Source organism: Suricata suricatta, chromosome 13, assembly GCF_006229205.1.
Source record: "Suricata suricatta isolate VVHF042 chromosome 13, meerkat_22Aug2017_6uvM2_HiC, whole genome shotgun sequence".
Taxonomy (NCBI): domain Eukaryota; kingdom Metazoa; phylum Chordata; class Mammalia; order Carnivora; family Herpestidae; genus Suricata; species Suricata suricatta.
The window spans coordinates 3,278,393-3,296,390 of NC_043712.1; the positions used below are offsets into that span (position 1 = coordinate 3,278,393).

The following is a 17,998-nucleotide window of genomic DNA, read 5'->3' on the forward strand; positions in this document are numbered from 1 at the left end:
TGAGTGAAAACATACGGTATCTGTCCTCTGCCTGACTTATTTCACTTAGCATGACCCCCTTGAGGTCCATCCAGGTTGCCACGAATGGCAGGATTTCATTCTTTCTCATTGCCCTGTAGTATTCCATTGTTTATATAAATCACATCTTCTTGATCCATTCCCAGTTGACGGACATTTAGGCTCTTTTCATGATTTGGCTTTTGTTGACAGTGCTGCTATGAACATTGGGGTCCATGTGCCCCTATGCATCAGCACTTCTGTATCCCTTGGGTAGATTCCCAGCAGTGCTATTGCTGGGTCATAGGGGAGTTCTGTTGTTAATGTTTTGAGGCACCTCCACACTGTTTTCCAGAGCAGCTGCACGAGTTTACATTCCCACCAACAGTGTAGGAGGGTGCCCGTTTCTCCACACCCTCGCCAGCATCTATAGTCTCTTGATTTGTTCATTTTAGCCACTCTGACCAGCGTGAGGTGGTGTCTCAGTGTGATTAAGTCCTACTCTTCAAAGTCAGCAAGTACCAGACGCTGTGGTAGTCAGATGCAGTACTGACTGAGCTCCTGTGTCTGCCTGGATGGAACTTCTAGTGAGGGAGGCATGTTCAGTAACTAATTACGCTTATTTAATTGGATTGTGGTAAGTGATGAAAGGAATATAGGCTGCTAAGCAGATATAACAAGGGACCTGACCTAGTCTGGGGCACGGGAGTGGAGGGGAGGGAAGGCTTCTCTGATGGGGCAGATGTGTAAGCTGAGGTTTTACAGGTGAGCACTTAGCTTGGGAACGGGAGGCGGGGGGGTGGGCTTGGGGGGGGGAGGGAGAGCTATAGGGAGGCAGTGGGGCACGGCAGGCGGTGCGGAGGTACAGGCCCACTAAGTGCTTTGCGCCTAGCACCGTTCCTGCTCTTGTGGCCTGAGCCCCAGGGCTGCACGCGTGCTAGGGCTCCGGGCACGTCGTCTGGGGTAACCCCCAGGCAGCCTCGGGAGGCAGAGGCCGCTCTTCTCACTTTCCAGCTGAGGTGACAAGGTTAGATGTTAGAAACCCAAGAGAAGCTGCCAGAGGCAACCCAGCTAACACATGGCAGAGCTTGGACTGCAACTTGGAAGTGTGCGCTTCTAGAGCCCCTCCTGCCCATTTGCTTAGAGCTCGGATAAACAGCTAACAAAAGACGAGATTACAAGTTCAGCACAATATAAAGAATGTTCCAGCAACCAGCTGTTCAGAAATGTAGACAGGGAGAGAGAGGCACGTGTGCCCAGCGATTGTGAGGGTTCACTCCCATGGAAACCCCAGGGCCGCCTGTCAGGGCCAGGGCAGGAAGCAGCGCGAAGCAGGTGAGCCCTAGCCTCCCCCTGGCTGCGCCTGGTTTTCACTTCATTGTAAGATCGTTGTCTACATATATGTGTTTTTTCCCCTTCAGTGACCATGAAAGACACCAGGTTGACAGCACTGGAAACGGAAGTACCAATTGTCCCCAGAACAGGTAAGGCATCAGCTCAGGCCAGCGGTTGGGGGAGGTGGAAGGGAGCTGTGTACTCGTGTGCTCGTTTCTTTGCATTCAGGGTTGAACAGAACAGCTCTGGGTTAAGCTGGGAGCTAGGAGCCGGTCCTTCTGTGGCATGAGATGCGTTGTCAGGGCCCCTGTGATTTATTAACTGCTTGTGCCGGGCCAGGCACTGTGTGAAGTGCTTTATACGTGTCACTCATTTTCTTTTTCACAGTTGCGCTTTTGGTGTGTCCCCATTTTGCAGACGAGGAACGAGGCGCTCAGACATAATGTGATTTCCCTAAGGTTGTGCAGCTGCTGCGTGGTGGCCCTGGGAGTCGGGTCAGGACCGTCTAGCAGCACGGCTCGGTTTTAACCCCTACATTAAATTGATGACATTGAAGCCATTGTGTTGGAGTGAGTCACTGGGCTGGTGCAGGGGTTCCCAACCCTGCCTGTGCCTTGGGAACCCACTTGCATCTGTACGAACAAGCCCAACAGCGCTCTCCAGCCCACCCCTGCCCTGCTCTGGAGTGGGGCCTGGGCGTCAGGGCTCCATAAACCGTCCAGGTGATTCTAATGCACGTCCTGTGCCGGGAACCCTGAACTGGTGAGTGGGCACTGACATCTTAACACGGCTTTCTTTATGAAGCGTCCTAACTAGCGTCCGGGATGGGTTCTGGGACTGGAGGGTCTTCAAAGTCCTCGAAGTGCTCTGCACAAATAGCGAGGCTCTGGCTCTTCTGCGGATGCGAATGCGGTCTTAGTGACGTCACCTGTCGCCGGGCTGTAGTGTTGAGTGTGCCTGCGAGAGCGCCCAGTGGGACGGCTGCGGGTCCGTGGGGAGATGCGGGCCAGATAGGGAAGGCGTCGGGTGTGCCGGCTCTCTGCGCGTCGCCACTGGGAGTCCCTGCCGGCTCGCTTGTTGCCCGTTCCTGCGTTCTGTCACTGTCTGCCTCACCTTACGTCATAGGAGTTGAGAAATAAAGGAGGGATTTTTTTTTTTTTTTGGCCTTAAAGATTGATGTCTGTTCACAAACAGGAACCCCGTCCAGACCGCAGCCTAGCAGCAAGGCACAAGCGTCGCTCTCTCACGAGCCGGGGAGGCTTTCTGAGGGGGACTTCTTTCTCAGTGCTTCTGTGTGTGCTTCTGACCCGCCCTTCCTCCCAGGCCCGCAGAGTGTGGATTCGAACCCATCGTCCAGTGGTTGTGGTCACATCATGGGGCCAAGCTGAGGAACACACGTCGTAAAGCTCAGATTTAATGCATTTGTCACTATTGCCATCACAGGACATTTTAGGAGCTGGGTTGGTAAAGCGCGGAGCTTTCACGCAGGAAGATGACGTGGCCACGACTCGCGGCTGGATTGCTCGGGCGGTCGCTGCGTGGCACGTGGGACGCTGGGCTCAGCTGCCACGTTCAGTCCGTCACTAACCTTTTTGGACAAAGCAGAATGTAATTTAGGAAAGTTTCCGGTAGACTGTTTTCTAGAAGGAACGTGTCTCTTGGGCAAGCCTCATAGATCCTTTGTCTTCAGCTACTAAACATCTGAGTTCTCTCATTTATGCGTTTAGCCTTCTCGGACACAAAGCCACAGGCGTTGTCTTCATAAAGCATTTTTGTACAGTCTGCTTTGCAATTTGATTAGTGAGTATACTATGTGTTGGGGGATTTCAGTTTTTTCTTAACACTTTTCTTTACACTACTTCTCTTCTTTATGTTTGGCTCGAAGATGATTTATCATGGATGTTGTTGACTGTGATTCTGGGTTTTTTCACGTCTTATAACTGAGGCAAAAAGTTGACATTGTATCTATCTTTATTCATCCTCACAAGAAGTGAAGTATTCCCAAATGTGACTTTTTCTTGAAAGACTACTAATTAAGGCTATAAATTAAATGCAGCTTTAAGAGCTTATTTTGTTTGTAATAAGTGCTACAAGACAATTCTATAAAATTTAGAATTAAACTATAATTTAATTTCTGTTTATTTAGGCATCTATTATTAAACATTTTATGAACATTTGGCTCAGAATAATAATTATTATTTGTAAAGTTATCTATGTAATCTACCTTTTTAATATATTATTAGTTAACATATTTAGCCATTTGAAAGTTCTTAATTGTTTCTGAACATAAAAGTCACGTTCAGGGGCGCCTGGGTGATTCAGTCAGTTGAGCGTACGACTTTGACTCAGGCCCATAATCTCATAGTTCGTGAGTTCAAGCCCCACATTGGGCTTGCTGCTGGCAGCCTGTCAGCGCAGAGTCCCCCCTGCCCCTCCCCTGCTGTGCTCTCTCAAAAATAAATAAATATTAAAAAAAAATCTTTAAAAAAAGTCACATTTATCAACTCAAGCTTTTATTTTTATATAAATACACGTTTGTAATGAAACTGTAAAGCACTGAGTTGGGATGTTACAGCTGGAGCATTTTATCTTTATCTAAAAGTGAATATTCAGATTTTTAACAGTAATTCTAAATGCACGCCTTGCCCACATTACACACATCGTGTGGATTAGATTTGATCATAACGACATGGACATACAGCACAGTCAGGGATGCCGGAAATGCTGCTGAAGAGGCAGGTGACAGTTCAAGTTTCAGAGATTCTAAAAGAAGACCAAGGCCAAAGCCAGATGTTGGCCAAATATAGAGACTAAAGTTAAACTTGGGTGACTCTCTCCTTCTCTTCCATGCATGTTGAGATCATACTAACTATTCTGTGTGATCGAATCTCATGACCAGTTATAAAGTTTAAACTTGGTTTATTCAAAGGTAGTCACTAACAACGCCCCTTTTGCATTCAATTGGGTGGTCAGAGGAGACCTCTTAGAGATGGTGAATTTTGAGTGGAGACCTCAGTGACAGTCAGCTGTGCAAAGATCTGGGAGAGGAGCGTCCCAGGGAGGGGGGAGCAGCAAGGGCACCCGCCAGTGTTCCTGGGTTTTGGGAGACTAGGACTAGAGCAGAGAAATGACGAGGCAGAGAGGTGCGAGAGCAGGCGGGCAGCGGCAGGGGCTCACGGCTGGCCAGAGCGTGGGGAGCCATTAGGCCACTTGTGGGTTCAGCTCTTCCTTCCATGGGAAGCCATTGCATGAATCTAAACAGGGGAGTGATGGATTCTCATTTCCCCATTTCAGAGTCTTTTGTGGTTCGGTGGCAAAGGCATTGTAGGGGAACAAGACTCTATGTAAGCCGGAGGAGTAGCATGGGAGGTGATGGGGCTTGGATGGGGGCCGCAGAGGGGTAGCAGGATGGGTGTGGGTTTGCTGACAGATCCGAGGGGAGGGTGAGAGCGGTGGAGGAGTCGAGGGTGTCACCCCGATGTTGGCTTTAGGCCGATGGTCTTGCGTGTTCCTGAGGTCCAGAAGACTGACAGGTGACAGGTTCGGCACGGGGAGTGGCCGGTGGAAGTCCCTGCTCCCTCGCGGGAGCAGCACCGTCTGCAGCCCTGCGCTGTGGCATGCGGCCAGCGAGGTTACGTAGCATTAACTGAGTGGAATGGCGCTTTGGCGCGGAGGTTACAGGAGTGTGTTAACCTAGGGGTTGACTTTCCGCTCCTCCCGACTCCTGTTTTCTGTACTTGCTTATCTCCAGAATGGAAGAGAGACTCGCAGCTGTAAGTGCCTGTGGTGCTAACCTTCACGTGACTTTTCTCAGTCAGTTCTCCCCAGCCTGGAAAGTGTGTCTGACACGTGTGTGCCTCACCTGCCCCTGCTGCTCGCCCCTTCCCCACTCGGTGCACACACTGAACCCCGTCCCCTTCCTGCTCCCACATTTAATTTCCATTGCACGTGCTACGTCTGTCTTTCCTACTCAGAACCCTGCACTTACTTGAATGAGTTTTAAGGGAAGAGATATTCCAGCCATGGGACTGATTTCAAAAGCTCGTGATTAAACTCTTGGGAGGGCTTTTTTGAATGTCAGAATCCTTGAACTTGGGGCACTTCAATGAAGAAGCTCCCGTGCAACCCAAGACTTCTATTTTCTGGGGAATTAAAAAAATATGGTTGAAAGGTAGGCTTTTAGAACCACAGAGAAAAGTTTATTGCCAAAAATATACTAATGTGTTTTAGAATGAAACCTTATTTTCATTTTCTATAAAGTATCTGGAAAGAGCAGGCTCCAGAAACAAGCCCTTGACCCCTAATGTGACATTTACAAACTGAAAAGCAAGGTAGGTAGCCCAAGCTGGCCAGCCCTGCGTCTGGCCAAGTTGACTGGATGGGTGCCATCTTTGATTGGGGGGGATCTCCTGTCACTCTGTGTTCTGGGCTGCCTGGATTTGGGGCACCAGCTCTGACGTATGGTCTTCTGAATACACAAAATACAAACTCAGAGTCTCACTATAATGTGACTAGGTAGGGAGCAGTGTTATTGGAACAAAACCAAACTGAGGGACAAAAAAGCTTTTAAATCTGAGAATCATTTCTGGTTTACCTGGAGTGGGAGTGAGTGTGAGGGCTAGCCTGATAAATGTACTAGGAAAAAGTCTTCTCGAAAGTGGTAGCCCCGAGATTTTTACTAGTTTTCTTTTTGTAATATACGGCCGCTACTCAGGGAGTACTTATTTGTGCCCAAGTGTGTGTGTATGCTTTCTCATCGAATTTTCTCAATGGACAGTAACCCCTGATAGGTTGGCATTTTCTTCACTTCTAAATTTAAATCAGTCTAACTCACAGGTGAAATTTGTTTCTATTTTCAGCCTTGAACTCTTTTACAGGAGTAAGCCCTTACAGTTGTAAGCTCTTTAAAATGGACTTCCTTTGTGATTTACCTATAAGATTTATATTTATCGGTGTGGGCCAGCAACTTCCTACATCATGATTAGCTATCAAAATGCATATAGACTTTTTTTTTAATGCTTATTTATTTTGAGAGAGAGGGGGAAAGTGCATATGTGAGCAGGGGAGGGGCGAGAGGAGAGTGAGAATCCCAAGCAGGATCCGTGCTGTCCACGCAGAGCCTGACTTAGGGGTTGATTCCATGAACCATCTGATCATGACCTGGGCCGAAATCCAGAGTCAGACGTTTAACTGACTGAGCCACCCAGGCACCCCTGCATGTAGACATTTTAATTGAGTTTTTTGGGCTGATGAACTTCTGATTTGCTACGAGGCTACCACCAGCTTGTAATTAAACAAGAGCAGAGATAATAGTAAGTTAGCAGTACTCACCAGTTCCTGGGGTCATTGGTACTTTCAATCTGGCACCCTCACTGGAGGGACTTGACTTTTTAGTGTAGTGTTCCTGCCAGCGTGCACGTTAAAATGCAGGTTCCCAAACCCCAAATTCAGTTCTGGAACGGGCCCAGGAGACTGCATTCCTAGTAGGCGTCTCGGGTGGTTTCCGTCGACGGGGAAGCTGGGCGGCGGCCTCTCCGGCTTACTCCCGACGGGCACCGGGCAGAGACCGGCGTCGGCCTGGGAGTTGAGCCATCTGCGTTCTGCTTTCCCGTGTGACCTTGGCAGAGTTACCTCTCCTGTCCAAGTATCCATATTCTCATTTGTAAAAAAAAAAAGGTATCTGCTGACCTCACAGAATTGCTGTGAGGATCAAAACCACAAGTTAGCTTCATGTCCCATTTAAGGGCTTAGGGCTTTACCGTCAAGCAGGCCTGGGTTTAAATTTCGGTTCTCCTTTGGTTTTGCCTCTTGCCAGCTTAGCAGCCCCAAGCACATGTCTTGATTGCTGTTTGTTTCCCTGTAAAATGGGGGCGGGAGATCCCGTCTTAGGATACCAGTGTAAGGACTGTGTTCAGTGATGTTTGTAAAAGGGGTGTGCTTCCTGTCTTCTAAATGATCATTGGTTTTGTTTTTAAAAATACACCGTTCGAGACCTAAGCAGAGAGAACTGAGCACTTGGGCGCGTGGGCAGTGCCGCCTGGAGAAGGCGCTGCGGTTTTGTGTGTGAGGACGGGCGGCAGCTCCGCCTCGGGAGGCGCTCAGTCTTTGAAGGGTGCAAGGTTCACCCTCGTGTCCCCGCTTGGGGCCTTTTCCCTGTGGCCAGTAGCCTTGAGTGTGTTGGACGTCCAGGGTGAGGAGTTTGTGCGAAAGATTGAGAAGCGGTCCCTGGTTGCAGTGAGGTATTGAATCTGTGGCCCTGTGACCTCACGGGCCGTGCTGACTTTTGCACGCCGTGGGAGTGTCAGGAGGGAAATGGTATGTTTTTACGTTCTTTTTCTGAAAGTAGTTCACCTACTTTTTCGATTGATGATTTGAAACATAAACATCGTCTTAGCCGAAACCTGAGGTAGAATCAGAAGCAGGAGTAAAAATGAAAAACTTTGCTTTGGTCGTGGGACAAAGGTCCTGTGACGGGGCTGACTGGTACCAGCGCTCCCTGTCTCCTCTGATACATTCCTTACGCCTCCTGGTCACAGGTTTGTCAGTGAGAGTTCCCGTCACACCCTGGCTGCTTCTGTCTCCTGCCTTCCGGACAGTCTCACTGTCCCGGACACCCGGGCTGCTTGTCTCGCACTCAGGTTTTGTGCGGGAAGCGGGCCGTTTTTTCACACTGTTTCTCTTCCTTCCCCTCAGTCTGATAGTGGCACCCATGACGGGCCGGCAGGGTCTTTAGCGCACGCTCCAGACCCGGCCCTGCACAGCCGTGCAAGATAATGGCCCAGCAAGCGAACGTCGGGGAGCTCCTCTCCATGCTGGACTCCCCCGTGCTGAGTGTGCGTGATGACGTGACCGCCGTCTTCAAGGAGAACCTCAGTTCTGGTAGGTGGCCCTGGGCCCGGTGAGCCCTCTGCTCCTCCAAAGAGACTGACCTTGGGGTGCCTGCACTCTGCTGAGTGGGGTTTTCACCAAGGAGAGTCTTTACACCCACCAAGAAAGAGCGTGTGTTAGTGGATTCCCTCTCTATGTGCTTTTTATAATAAAAGTTTTTTTAATGTTTATTTTTGAGAGACAGACAGAGTGTAAGTGGGAGAGGGGCAGAGAGAGAGAGGGAGACACCGAATCAGAAGCAGGCTCCGGGATCTGAGCTGTCAGCACAGAGACCGACGCAGGGCTCGAACCCACGAACCGCGAGATCATGACCTGAGCCGAAGCCAGACAGAACCGACTGAGCCCCCCAGGCACTCCGAGAGAAATATGAATTTAAATAAGTACCTTTGTTTGCTTACTACATTGACAGAAATCAAATACCAGTTACAGAAATGGACACTGTTTGCAGGAGAATAAATTAGTGTTCAGCCTTTTTGGGTATCCATCACCAATTGAGAACCAGGTACTACGTGTCCCACTTACCAAGAGTTCATATTACAGGGACAGCTGGGGGGCTCAGTCGGTTAAGCACTGGGTTTCGGCCCAGGTCATGATCTCACAGCTCGTGATTCTGTGTCTCCCGCTCTCTGTCCCCCTCCTGCTCATGCTCTGTCTCTCTCTCAAAGTAAATAAACATTAAAAAAAAGAATGAAAACAAGCCAGAGTCCGTATTTCATTATAGTCTTGGAAACACTGGAAAACCCAAATATCCTGCAGTAGATGACCGGTTAAATGTGTCCCGGAGGGCCGTGCGGGGGGGCAGCAGGGGGTCAGTGAGGAGAACGAAGTAGGTTAGAGGTGCGCTCTCAGGAGGGTGTCCACCACAGTTGTTAAGTGCAAGAAATCACACACATACACGGACGGTGTGACTGTGGACGTGGGGGCTGTCTGCACGCGTGTGCGTGTGTGATTATCCTAGTAAGAAAAGGTTTGAAAGGATATGTCCCAAACTCTCTCAAGAGTGGGTTGGGAGGCAAGTTCATTTTATGGACTTGCATGTAATCTGCATCGTTAACCATGGACATGGGTTGATTACAGTTTTATTGTATTTTATTATTTTTTAAATGTCTACTTGTTTATCTTGAGAGAGAGAGAGAGAAAATGAATGAGTGGGGGAGGGGCAGAGAGCGAGAGGGAGGAAGGGAGAGAAAGAGGGAGGGAAAGAGATGGGGAGAGAGTGAGAGAGAAGCCCAAGCAGGTTCCTTGCTGTCAGCGAAGAGCCTGACGTGGGTTGATCGCATGAACTGTGAGATCAGGACCGGAGCTGAAATCAGGACTCTGATGCTTAACTGACTGAGCCACCCAGGTGCCCCTACAGCTTTATAATTATAAAAAGCAATGAAACAAGATAGCGTTCCAGTGCTCTCATGGATATTAGGCAGGTGAGTTTGGTACCACCCTAGTAAACCCGAACTGATTCCGAGGGCAGAAAGAGAAGGCTCCGGGTGACTGGGGGTCGAGCGCATGGAGAAGCGCTTTCTGGATTTTGTGCCAGGCAGCCGTTCGAAGCAAGCCTGGAACCGTCAAGGAAGTAACGATTACCAACTGCCCTTTCCTTTGTTCAGACCGTGGTCCGATGCTTGTGAACACCTTGGTGGATTATTACCTGGAAACCGATTCTCAGCCGGCATTGCACATCCTGACTACCTTGCAGGAGCCGCACGATAAGGTACCTGCCTGAGGGGAGAGGGGGGCCGGGGGGCGCTCCGAGCCCGCCCTGTACCAGCGTGCCAGCTTCTGTGCGCACCTGCCGTCCAGTCTGAGGGCTTTGCTCCTTCCGCTTCTCCGCGCCGCAGCTGAGACTCTTCCCACACTGTGCCTGTGTAGGAAAATGGCTGGCAGAACCTGTGTTTTCCTGAGAAGTTTACAAAAGAAAGCCTATTTCCTAGGTTTTCTAAGATCTCACTATTCCAAGAAACCCTGTAATCCCAAAGCTGTACGTGTACGGTGGCGGCTTGGCCCGCAAGGCACCCACCTTTAAGTCATCCTGTAACTGGGATATTAGGCTTCATCAACGTGGGGAAATCCGTAGGTACAGATGGCCACGGGGCTAACTGATGAGTCCTGTGGCAGAGCACCGGGCGCGTGGCGCGCTCTCGTGTTTCATTTTTGTCGGTGGTGAATGGCCCACAGGGTGTCGTGTTGCACACTTTGGGAAGCGCGGAGCTGAGTGCTAGCGGCTTCCCTAGGATTTGGAAGCCTTGCCACTGTGTGCCTCTTCCGTGCGTCTTACTTCGTTTTGGTGTTTTTCTGGGCTGAATTTCAGCTTCTGCCTGATTGACATTTGGGGCCCAACCGTGTTGACGGGGCCCCGGTGGCAATAAGTGGGCACAGCAGGATCCCTCCCAGCATCAACGGCATACCGCAGGCCTGGGACCAGTGGTTACTGGGAGAAGGGGACCCAACGAGTGGGTCCGTGCAGGAGTCTGCCTTGTCCCGGACCTGCCGGGGGCTGCCTTCTCTCAGGCCAGATGCAGCCGGATTTTGTTGGCCAGCGTGGTTTTTAAAAATCACTTGTTTGAGCCCAGTCTTGAGGGACTGGAGTAAATCATGGCTACCTTTGTGTGTGTGAGCTCCTTACGCTCACGTGAGGATTCCCTCCCTCCTCCCCCAGCCCTGCTGAGACGCATGTCCCCTGTTTTATTAGCACCTCTTGGACAAGATGAATGACTGTGTGGGCAGAGCCGCCTCCCGGCTGCCCGCCCTGTCACTGCTGGGCCACGTCATCAGGCTGCAGCCGCCCTGGAAGCACAAGCTGTCTCAAGCGCCTCTTTTGCCTTCTTTACTCAAATGTCTCAAGGTAAGGATGCGCGCGCGGGTTGGGACGAAGCGGCTTTATGGATGTGTTTCTGAGTCACTTTAAAGCAGGCGAGCTGGATTTTGAGAGTTTAGAAACTTTAAGTGTTTGGCTCTCCTGGAATGTAATGTAGTCCGGGGTCGGCGCTGAGTAAGTCCTCAGGGCGTCCCGGTGCCGGTCGCAGATCTTCTGTTCAAATGGGGCAACACTTCAGTCACACCGGTTCAAGATGACACTATCCCAATCCTTTCTGGTCCCATTGTTGTCCAACCTCCTCTCAGTTAAAACATCTGGATTCTCTCTGGGGGAGCCTTATCTCTAAATTCTCCTTTTGCTAGTAGGAAAGTGGCCAATCGCTCTTTTAAAAAGATTTTTATTATTTAAAACTATTTTTAATGTTTATTTATTAAAAGTTTTTAAAAAACATTTTTAATTTATTTTTGAGAGAGAGAGAGAGTGCGAGCAGAGGAGGGTCAGAGAGAGGGAGTCACAGAATCCAAAGCAGGCTCCAGGCTCTGAGCTGTTGGCACAGAGCCCGACGTGGGGCTCGAACTCATTACCACGAGATCATGACCTGAGCTGAAGTTTGGTGCTTGACTGACTGAGCCACCCAGGGGCTCCTTTTTAACATTTGGGAGTGGATTTAGTTGCAGCTGTAATTAAGCTTTTGTTGATAGAAGGCCTATTGAATTGCATTCTCCTTTTTGCACTAAATTTAGTGCATTTGTCTACACGAGTCAAAACCTAAATAGAACTTCAGGGTTTTAGTTTTGACAGCGGCTTGCTGAATACCCAAGGCTATTTGCCTTCTCTCTTTTTTTTCTTAAAAAAAATTTTTTTTAATGTTTATTTTTGAGACACAGAGAGACAACACAACCAGGGGAGGGGCAGAGAGAGGGGGAGACACAGAATCCCAAGCAGGGTCCAGGCCCTGAGCTGTCAGCACAAAGCCCAACGTGGGGCTCGAACCCACGAACCATGATATCATGACCTGAGCCAAAGTCAGATACTTAACCGACTGAGCCACCCAGGTGCCCCTTGTTTTATCTGTTTTAATACCCGGACTTGTTTCCTACTGTAAAATAAGAAAATGTGGTTAATGTTAACTGCCCGCCCCTCATAGAGACATGAAAATACCCAGTGATAATTGTTCCAGGGCGGCAGTCCTTTGGGTCACCTGGTACGGCACTGTGCGACTCGATTTTTGTCTCTGCTGGCAAGGGTAACTTTCATTATCCCTAGAGGTGGGTCCCAACGAGTCACATTGATAGGATATCATAAAAACATGCATTGAACATTAAGAAAAAAAGGAACAATTTTAACAACCTAATTTTTTTTAAGTGAATGAGTAGTTGAGAATATAACTCCATTTTGAAACATACAGTTTAGTTCAAATTGTACAATACTTACCTTTCCAAATGGGTGAACTTTAAAATTCCTTCTGGCCTGTTACTGAAGCCCTGTTAGACTATTATCGTAAACAAGATTAGGGTCAGTCCTTTTTACTGGAGCTGGTTATGCATTCTTGATTCAACTACCAGCACTTTGCGTTCTTCGTGCTAGATGGATGCCCGCCACGACGAGAGGCTTAGTGCGACGTAAAAACTGAATCTATTTAAGACTTATTTTCAGACTCATAGATTTCCTTTTGTAACAAAAATAATGAACATCTTAGCCTGCATGGCAGTTTTTTGATTAATATCTTGTTTCTTAAATCTGAATTCTAGTTACTTGACTTACTTATGGGTCAGGTGAGCTGCTGTAGCTATTCTGAGTTGATTTATTATCTATTGGGTGTTAAGTATCTTCAATTAGTCTGAAGTTGTGTGACTTGCTATGTAAACTATAGATGTGGTCAGCTGTCACCATTACCTTCTTTAATTTGCTGATCTGTAAATGCCACTATGGAGGTAAACCGTTAAGTAGACGTGTTAACACTACTCTAATTTCTTCTTCAATTATATTTCTATTGTAATCTTTTAAAAAGTAATGAAATACTTGGGGCACCTGGGTGGGTCAGTCAGTTTAGTGCTGACTTCTGCTCATGTCATGGTTTCATGATTCGTGGGTTCAAGCTCTGCGTCGGGCTGTGTGCTGGTTCCTGCTTTGGGATTCTGTGTCTCTTTCTCTGTCCCTCCTCCGCTCACAGTCTGTCTCTCAAAAATGAATACACGTTAAAAAAAAAAAAAGTGAATTACTTGACAATGTGTCCTGTTTTTGAAATTGATTAACAAAAGTAAATATTTTAGGATTTGGCTGAATGAACAAAACCGGTAGTGTTCCTTTGTTCTGTTAAAAAGCAGCCTGTTCTGCCTCTGTCCACGTGCCATAAGTAGAGCATCCTCAGGCTGGAGGACTTGGGCGCCCTCAGGTCAAGGTGAAGTTGCTCTCCCAGATGGGTTTATCTAGGGGCCTCAGACCCATCACTGTCAAGTGTGGTTCGGTGTTCTTCCCTGCAAACCTGAGGGATGGGGAGCGGAGTCTGCGAGGGGCCCCCTGATTTGCGATCCCCTTAGAATTCGGTGTTGGCGGTGCTGGGCCTGACGGGTGCTTCCTCCTGCCCGGTCTCCTTCTGCAGATGGACACCGATGTCCTCGTCCTCACGACAGGTGTCTTAGTGTTGGTGACCCTGCTACCAATGATTCCGCAGTCGGGGAAACAGCACCTTCACGATTTCTTTGATATTTTCGGCCGTCTTTCGTCATGGTGCCTGAAGAAACCAGGTAAAGGCGTCCCTATGTACCTGTTGCGGTTCCCTGCCAGATAAATGCTTTTGTTATCGATCTAACAGGTCAGGAACTGTAAGGAAGGGCAGGGAGAATTTCCTAGCTGGAATGGGTGGTCGTCACTAGCCAGTTGAGGAAATTCGCTGGGCGCATCCCCCGTAGGCGCGAGTAAGAATCATGACCGTTGGGCACCTTCCTTATTCTGTTGGCTTCAAAGGATCGGTGTCAGAGAAACTGCTGGGACGGGAGACTTCCTAACTGGCGGCACGCTTGTCTGTCAGAACACCTTTAGTCCATGCCGTGGCAGTACACGACTCAGTTTGTGGAACCCTTTTGTCCTACTCTGCCGGTCTTTTGTGACAAAACACACACCTCTGGTCCTGAGAACCTGCCTCCTGTAGGTGGAGAAGGCGGAGGGAAAACGCGTTGCGTCCCAAGCGGTGGTCTCGGTCTGAGCGTGGGGGGATGGGTTCCCGTACCGGCAGGCAGTCCAGCTGCATCAAAATGGTTCCGAAGCTCTAAGCACGAGATGCTCCTGTTGACAAGACGAAGCGTGCAAGCCGTGTGACACCAGATACTGTAGCTTCCTGTAGGGGGTCCAGGAACAAGTGCAGGACTCCTGTGATGCTGGCGTAGTCAGGAGGCGCCTCTGGGGAGGAAAGCAGTGGCCTGGCCGCCGGCGGGGAGGAGCTTTACGGACGTCGTGATGTGGGGTTTTCCGTGGGGTCCGCGTGAGACCAGGTGGACCATGTGTTGAGTGGCTCCTGCTCCCAGCTCCTTAGGCTAGTTTCCAGATAGTAGGTTTTTCACTCCGTAGTTACAAATCTGCATAGCTAAGACGACACACTGATTGCAAAAGGATCTCTCACGTTCATTCTACCAATAGTTGAGCTCCTGTTCGGTGCCAGGCGCTGGGGGTCCGGGGTGGAGGGGGGGAGCGAGACCGTGCTGCTCTCACGAAACGCTGCGGAACAGGGTAGTGGAGAAGTGTCATTACAGACTTTAGCGGGGGCTCCTGGCTGGCTCAGTCGTTAGAGCCTGCGCCTCTTGATCTCGGTGTTGTGAGTCTGAGCCCCATGTGTGACCTAGAGTTCACTTAAAGGTAAAAAAAAAAACCCACAGCAAATTTTAGGGAGACTGATTATCATGAGAAGGGTCAGTGTTGTAAGGATGTCGGGCAGGGCTGAGAGGCTGGAGGGACCTCTGGGGGGTTCACCCACAGGCCATGGGGAGCCACTGATGGATTTTAAATAGGCCTGTTTGATGTGTTCAGATTTGCACTGTAGAAAAGCACGCTCGCTATCTTTGGAGCGAGGTGGCAGAGATTGGCCACAGGTCGTGCTGGCAGCCACGTGCTCATGCCCGCTTTGCACTTTGCACACGTCACCTCGTGTCCAGCTGAGTCTCCTGTCCGTGATTTCCTGTTTTAGGCCACGTGACAGAAATCTATCTTGTCCATCTCCACGCCAGTGTTTATGCTCTCTTTCATCGCCTCTACGGAATGTACCCTTGCAACTTCGTCTCCTTTCTACGCTCTCACTACAGTATGAAAGAGAACTTGGACACCTTTGAAGAAGTGGTCAGGGTAAGTGAAGACCACCCATTGGATACTCCGCGAACCGTGCACACAGCCTGCGGCGGGGGCTTCCGCATTCAGCGCTAGACCGAGTTTGAACGGAAGTTCAGCTTTCCCCCCAGCCCCAGCCCTGGGCAGCCACTGGTGTGCCAAGTGCCTCTGTGGACTAGCCTGTCCCGAAGCACATTTCACGGAAACGGAAGCACACTGTGTGGGGTGTTCTGGGAGTGGTGTAACGTGTCAGGGTTCACCCGGGCTGTGGCAGGCGTCGGCGCCTCGTTCCTTTTTATTGTCAAGTAATATTCCCTTGTGTGGCCCGACCACAGAAATTAAGCCTCTGTCACCCCCAACTCTTCTAGCCAATGATGGAGCATGTGCGAATTCACCCGGAATTAGTGACTGGATCCAAGGACCACGAACTGGACCCTCGAAGGTATAGAAACGAAGCTGGTGGCTCAGAATTTCACAGCATCTCTTGACAGGTTGATCATGTGATCTGGGCGACGCCCCTGTTGAGGTATTGTTTGGGAATCGAGGCGCTTCTGCTTACGGAATCCCTGTGTTTGGAAGGACTGGTACCGCTGAGACTTTCGATGAGTCTGAAACACACACCTCACAGGCAGAGAACAGCTCCTTGTGCAGAGTGGGGCAGGTGCAGTGCGGACAGCGCCTGCGGGGCCCCGGAAAGTCCCCCAGCTCGGTGGCGCCCGTGCCTGTGTGCCTGGGCGCGCGCTGTGCGGTTGAGAACAAGCGGATTGTGGCAGGTGTGGAGGTTGAGTTGTTAGACTCCGCCTGCACAGAGGCAGGCCCTTGCCGTCCTCCGCGCACCCGGAGAGGTTTCTGGGTGTGCTTTCTGGAGAGATTACACTGGAGGCTTCCCCCTTGAGGATACCAGGTGTGGGGGGCGGGGCTGAGTTGAGACCGAGGAGGGGACAGAGTGACCTTCTCTGTGTGGAGCTGTGAGAAGCTCCGCCCCTCCCCCAGCTTTCCTCTGGCTCACGGCTCCCTGGGCAGAGGCTTGAACTCTTTTTGGGGAAACCAGTCCACAGATCTGGGGGATCTCCCATCGCCTGGTCCCCTCACAGCGAACCTCTCCCTGCCACACAGAGCCTCAGCCTACGGCCTTACTGTGTGTGAGAGGTGCCGTGTGTGGAGAGGGGCACGGAGCGGGTGTGTAAAGTTCAGTAACGTCACCCTAATACTTGTTTGTGCGGCCACCCCCCGGCGTCACAGATGGTCATCTCCAGCCGTCTTTCTCCCTGTTCCCCGTCCCCCTCCAGGGAAACCACTGTTCTTGCCTTTATGTTAATAGTTCTTTCTTTTCTTTAGAGTTTTGCCACGCGTGTTGTTGAGTTTTGGAAAGCGAATTAGGAAGCCAGGCCAGGCTAAGGAGAGGCAGTCTTTCACCATTAGATGACAGTTTGCAGGAGACGAGAGTAAGGGCCCAGTGTCTGAGTCTCCATCCGGCTTCCCCTCCCTGAGAGTTTCTCCTCTTGAGGGGAAGGCAGTGGGCATGGGCATTCCCGAACGAGCCCTGAGACACCAGGCACAGGCGAGTCCACGAGGCTGGCAAGGCCCGCAGCGGGGCCGGCTTCTGGATGCGCTGTCGCCACAGGCAGCTGCGGCTCAGCTCACGGCCGCGCCTGCCAGGAGCGGGTCAGGCAGAGTCCTCCCGTGGGGCTGACCCAGGCAGAGAAGGGTGAGCGGGGCCTTCATCGGTGCCGAACCGGGACGGATCTCGGCCGGGCTCACTTGCACGCCGTGTCCCTGCATTAGGCAGACAGCGGTGGCTGCGGGGCTGAGGCTGTCCCTCGTGCACGGCTTCCCTCTGCCCCTCCAGCCCTGTGTCTCGTGGCTTTTTTCACGGTTTGCTCTTGTTTTCATGGAGTGCACCCTCTCGTGGCCTGGAGGGAAAGGAAGCAGTTCTCCTGTGGGGTACGGACCTCCAGTCCTTGTCACTCTGCACTCTGGGGGGACCATCCCATCGCCACCTTGCCGCCAGTGTTGTTGTCGAAATCCAAAGCTGTTCTCAGTCCTCACTGGACATGTTGCTGTGCTTTCTTTGTGGGGCCTGGAGAGCCTTCTCCGTGTTCTCCTGCTCAGAATCTGTTCTCGTTTAAAATTTTTTTTTTTAATGTTTTATTTATTTTTTTGATACAGAGAGAGACAGAGCATGAGAAGGGAAGGGTTAGAGAGAAGGACACAGAACCGGAAGCAGGCTCCAGGCTCTGAGCCAGCTGTCAGCACAGAGCCTGACGAAGGGCTCGAACCCACGAATGTGAGATCTGACCTGAGCCGAAGTCGGAGGCTTAACCGACTGAGCCACCCAGGCGCCCCTGTTCTCGTTGCTTAATCTGGAAACTTACCTTGAGGCCCTGGGAAGTTCTCGTTAGTTATTTCGTGCTTGGTTTCCTTCCCGCCGTCGTGTCTGCCTGTATGGCCCTGTTGGTGTGGAGATCGGGGCCTCCTAGAGTGGTGCTCTGCTGTTCTTTGCTCTTCCTGTTTCTTCTGTCTTGCTCTTTCATTCTTTCTGAAGGTTTCCTCATCTTTAGCTTCAAATCCTGTCATAGCTTCGTTCCTAGCACTGTGTTTTCAATATCTAAGAGCTTTTTATAGTTCTCCAGGTGCTGCTCCTTAAGG

General features: G+C 50.5%; 1 protein-coding gene across 1 annotated transcript in view; it reads left to right on the top strand.

Annotated features, from left to right (window-relative positions):
- The window catches only part of TSC1 (TSC complex subunit 1), a 48,398-nt gene that overhangs the window by 7,642 nt on the left and 22,758 nt on the right, over nucleotides 1–17,998 (top strand). The window contains 7 exon segments of the mRNA XM_029921215.1: nucleotides 1,419–1,481; nucleotides 8,026–8,211; nucleotides 9,825–9,928; nucleotides 10,907–11,059; nucleotides 13,635–13,779; nucleotides 15,213–15,367; nucleotides 15,718–15,791. Of these exon segments, the coding sequence (XP_029777075.1) occupies nucleotides 8,106–8,211; nucleotides 9,825–9,928; nucleotides 10,907–11,059; nucleotides 13,635–13,779; nucleotides 15,213–15,367; nucleotides 15,718–15,791 (737 nt within the window). The 5' untranslated portion in view covers nucleotides 1,419–1,481; nucleotides 8,026–8,105.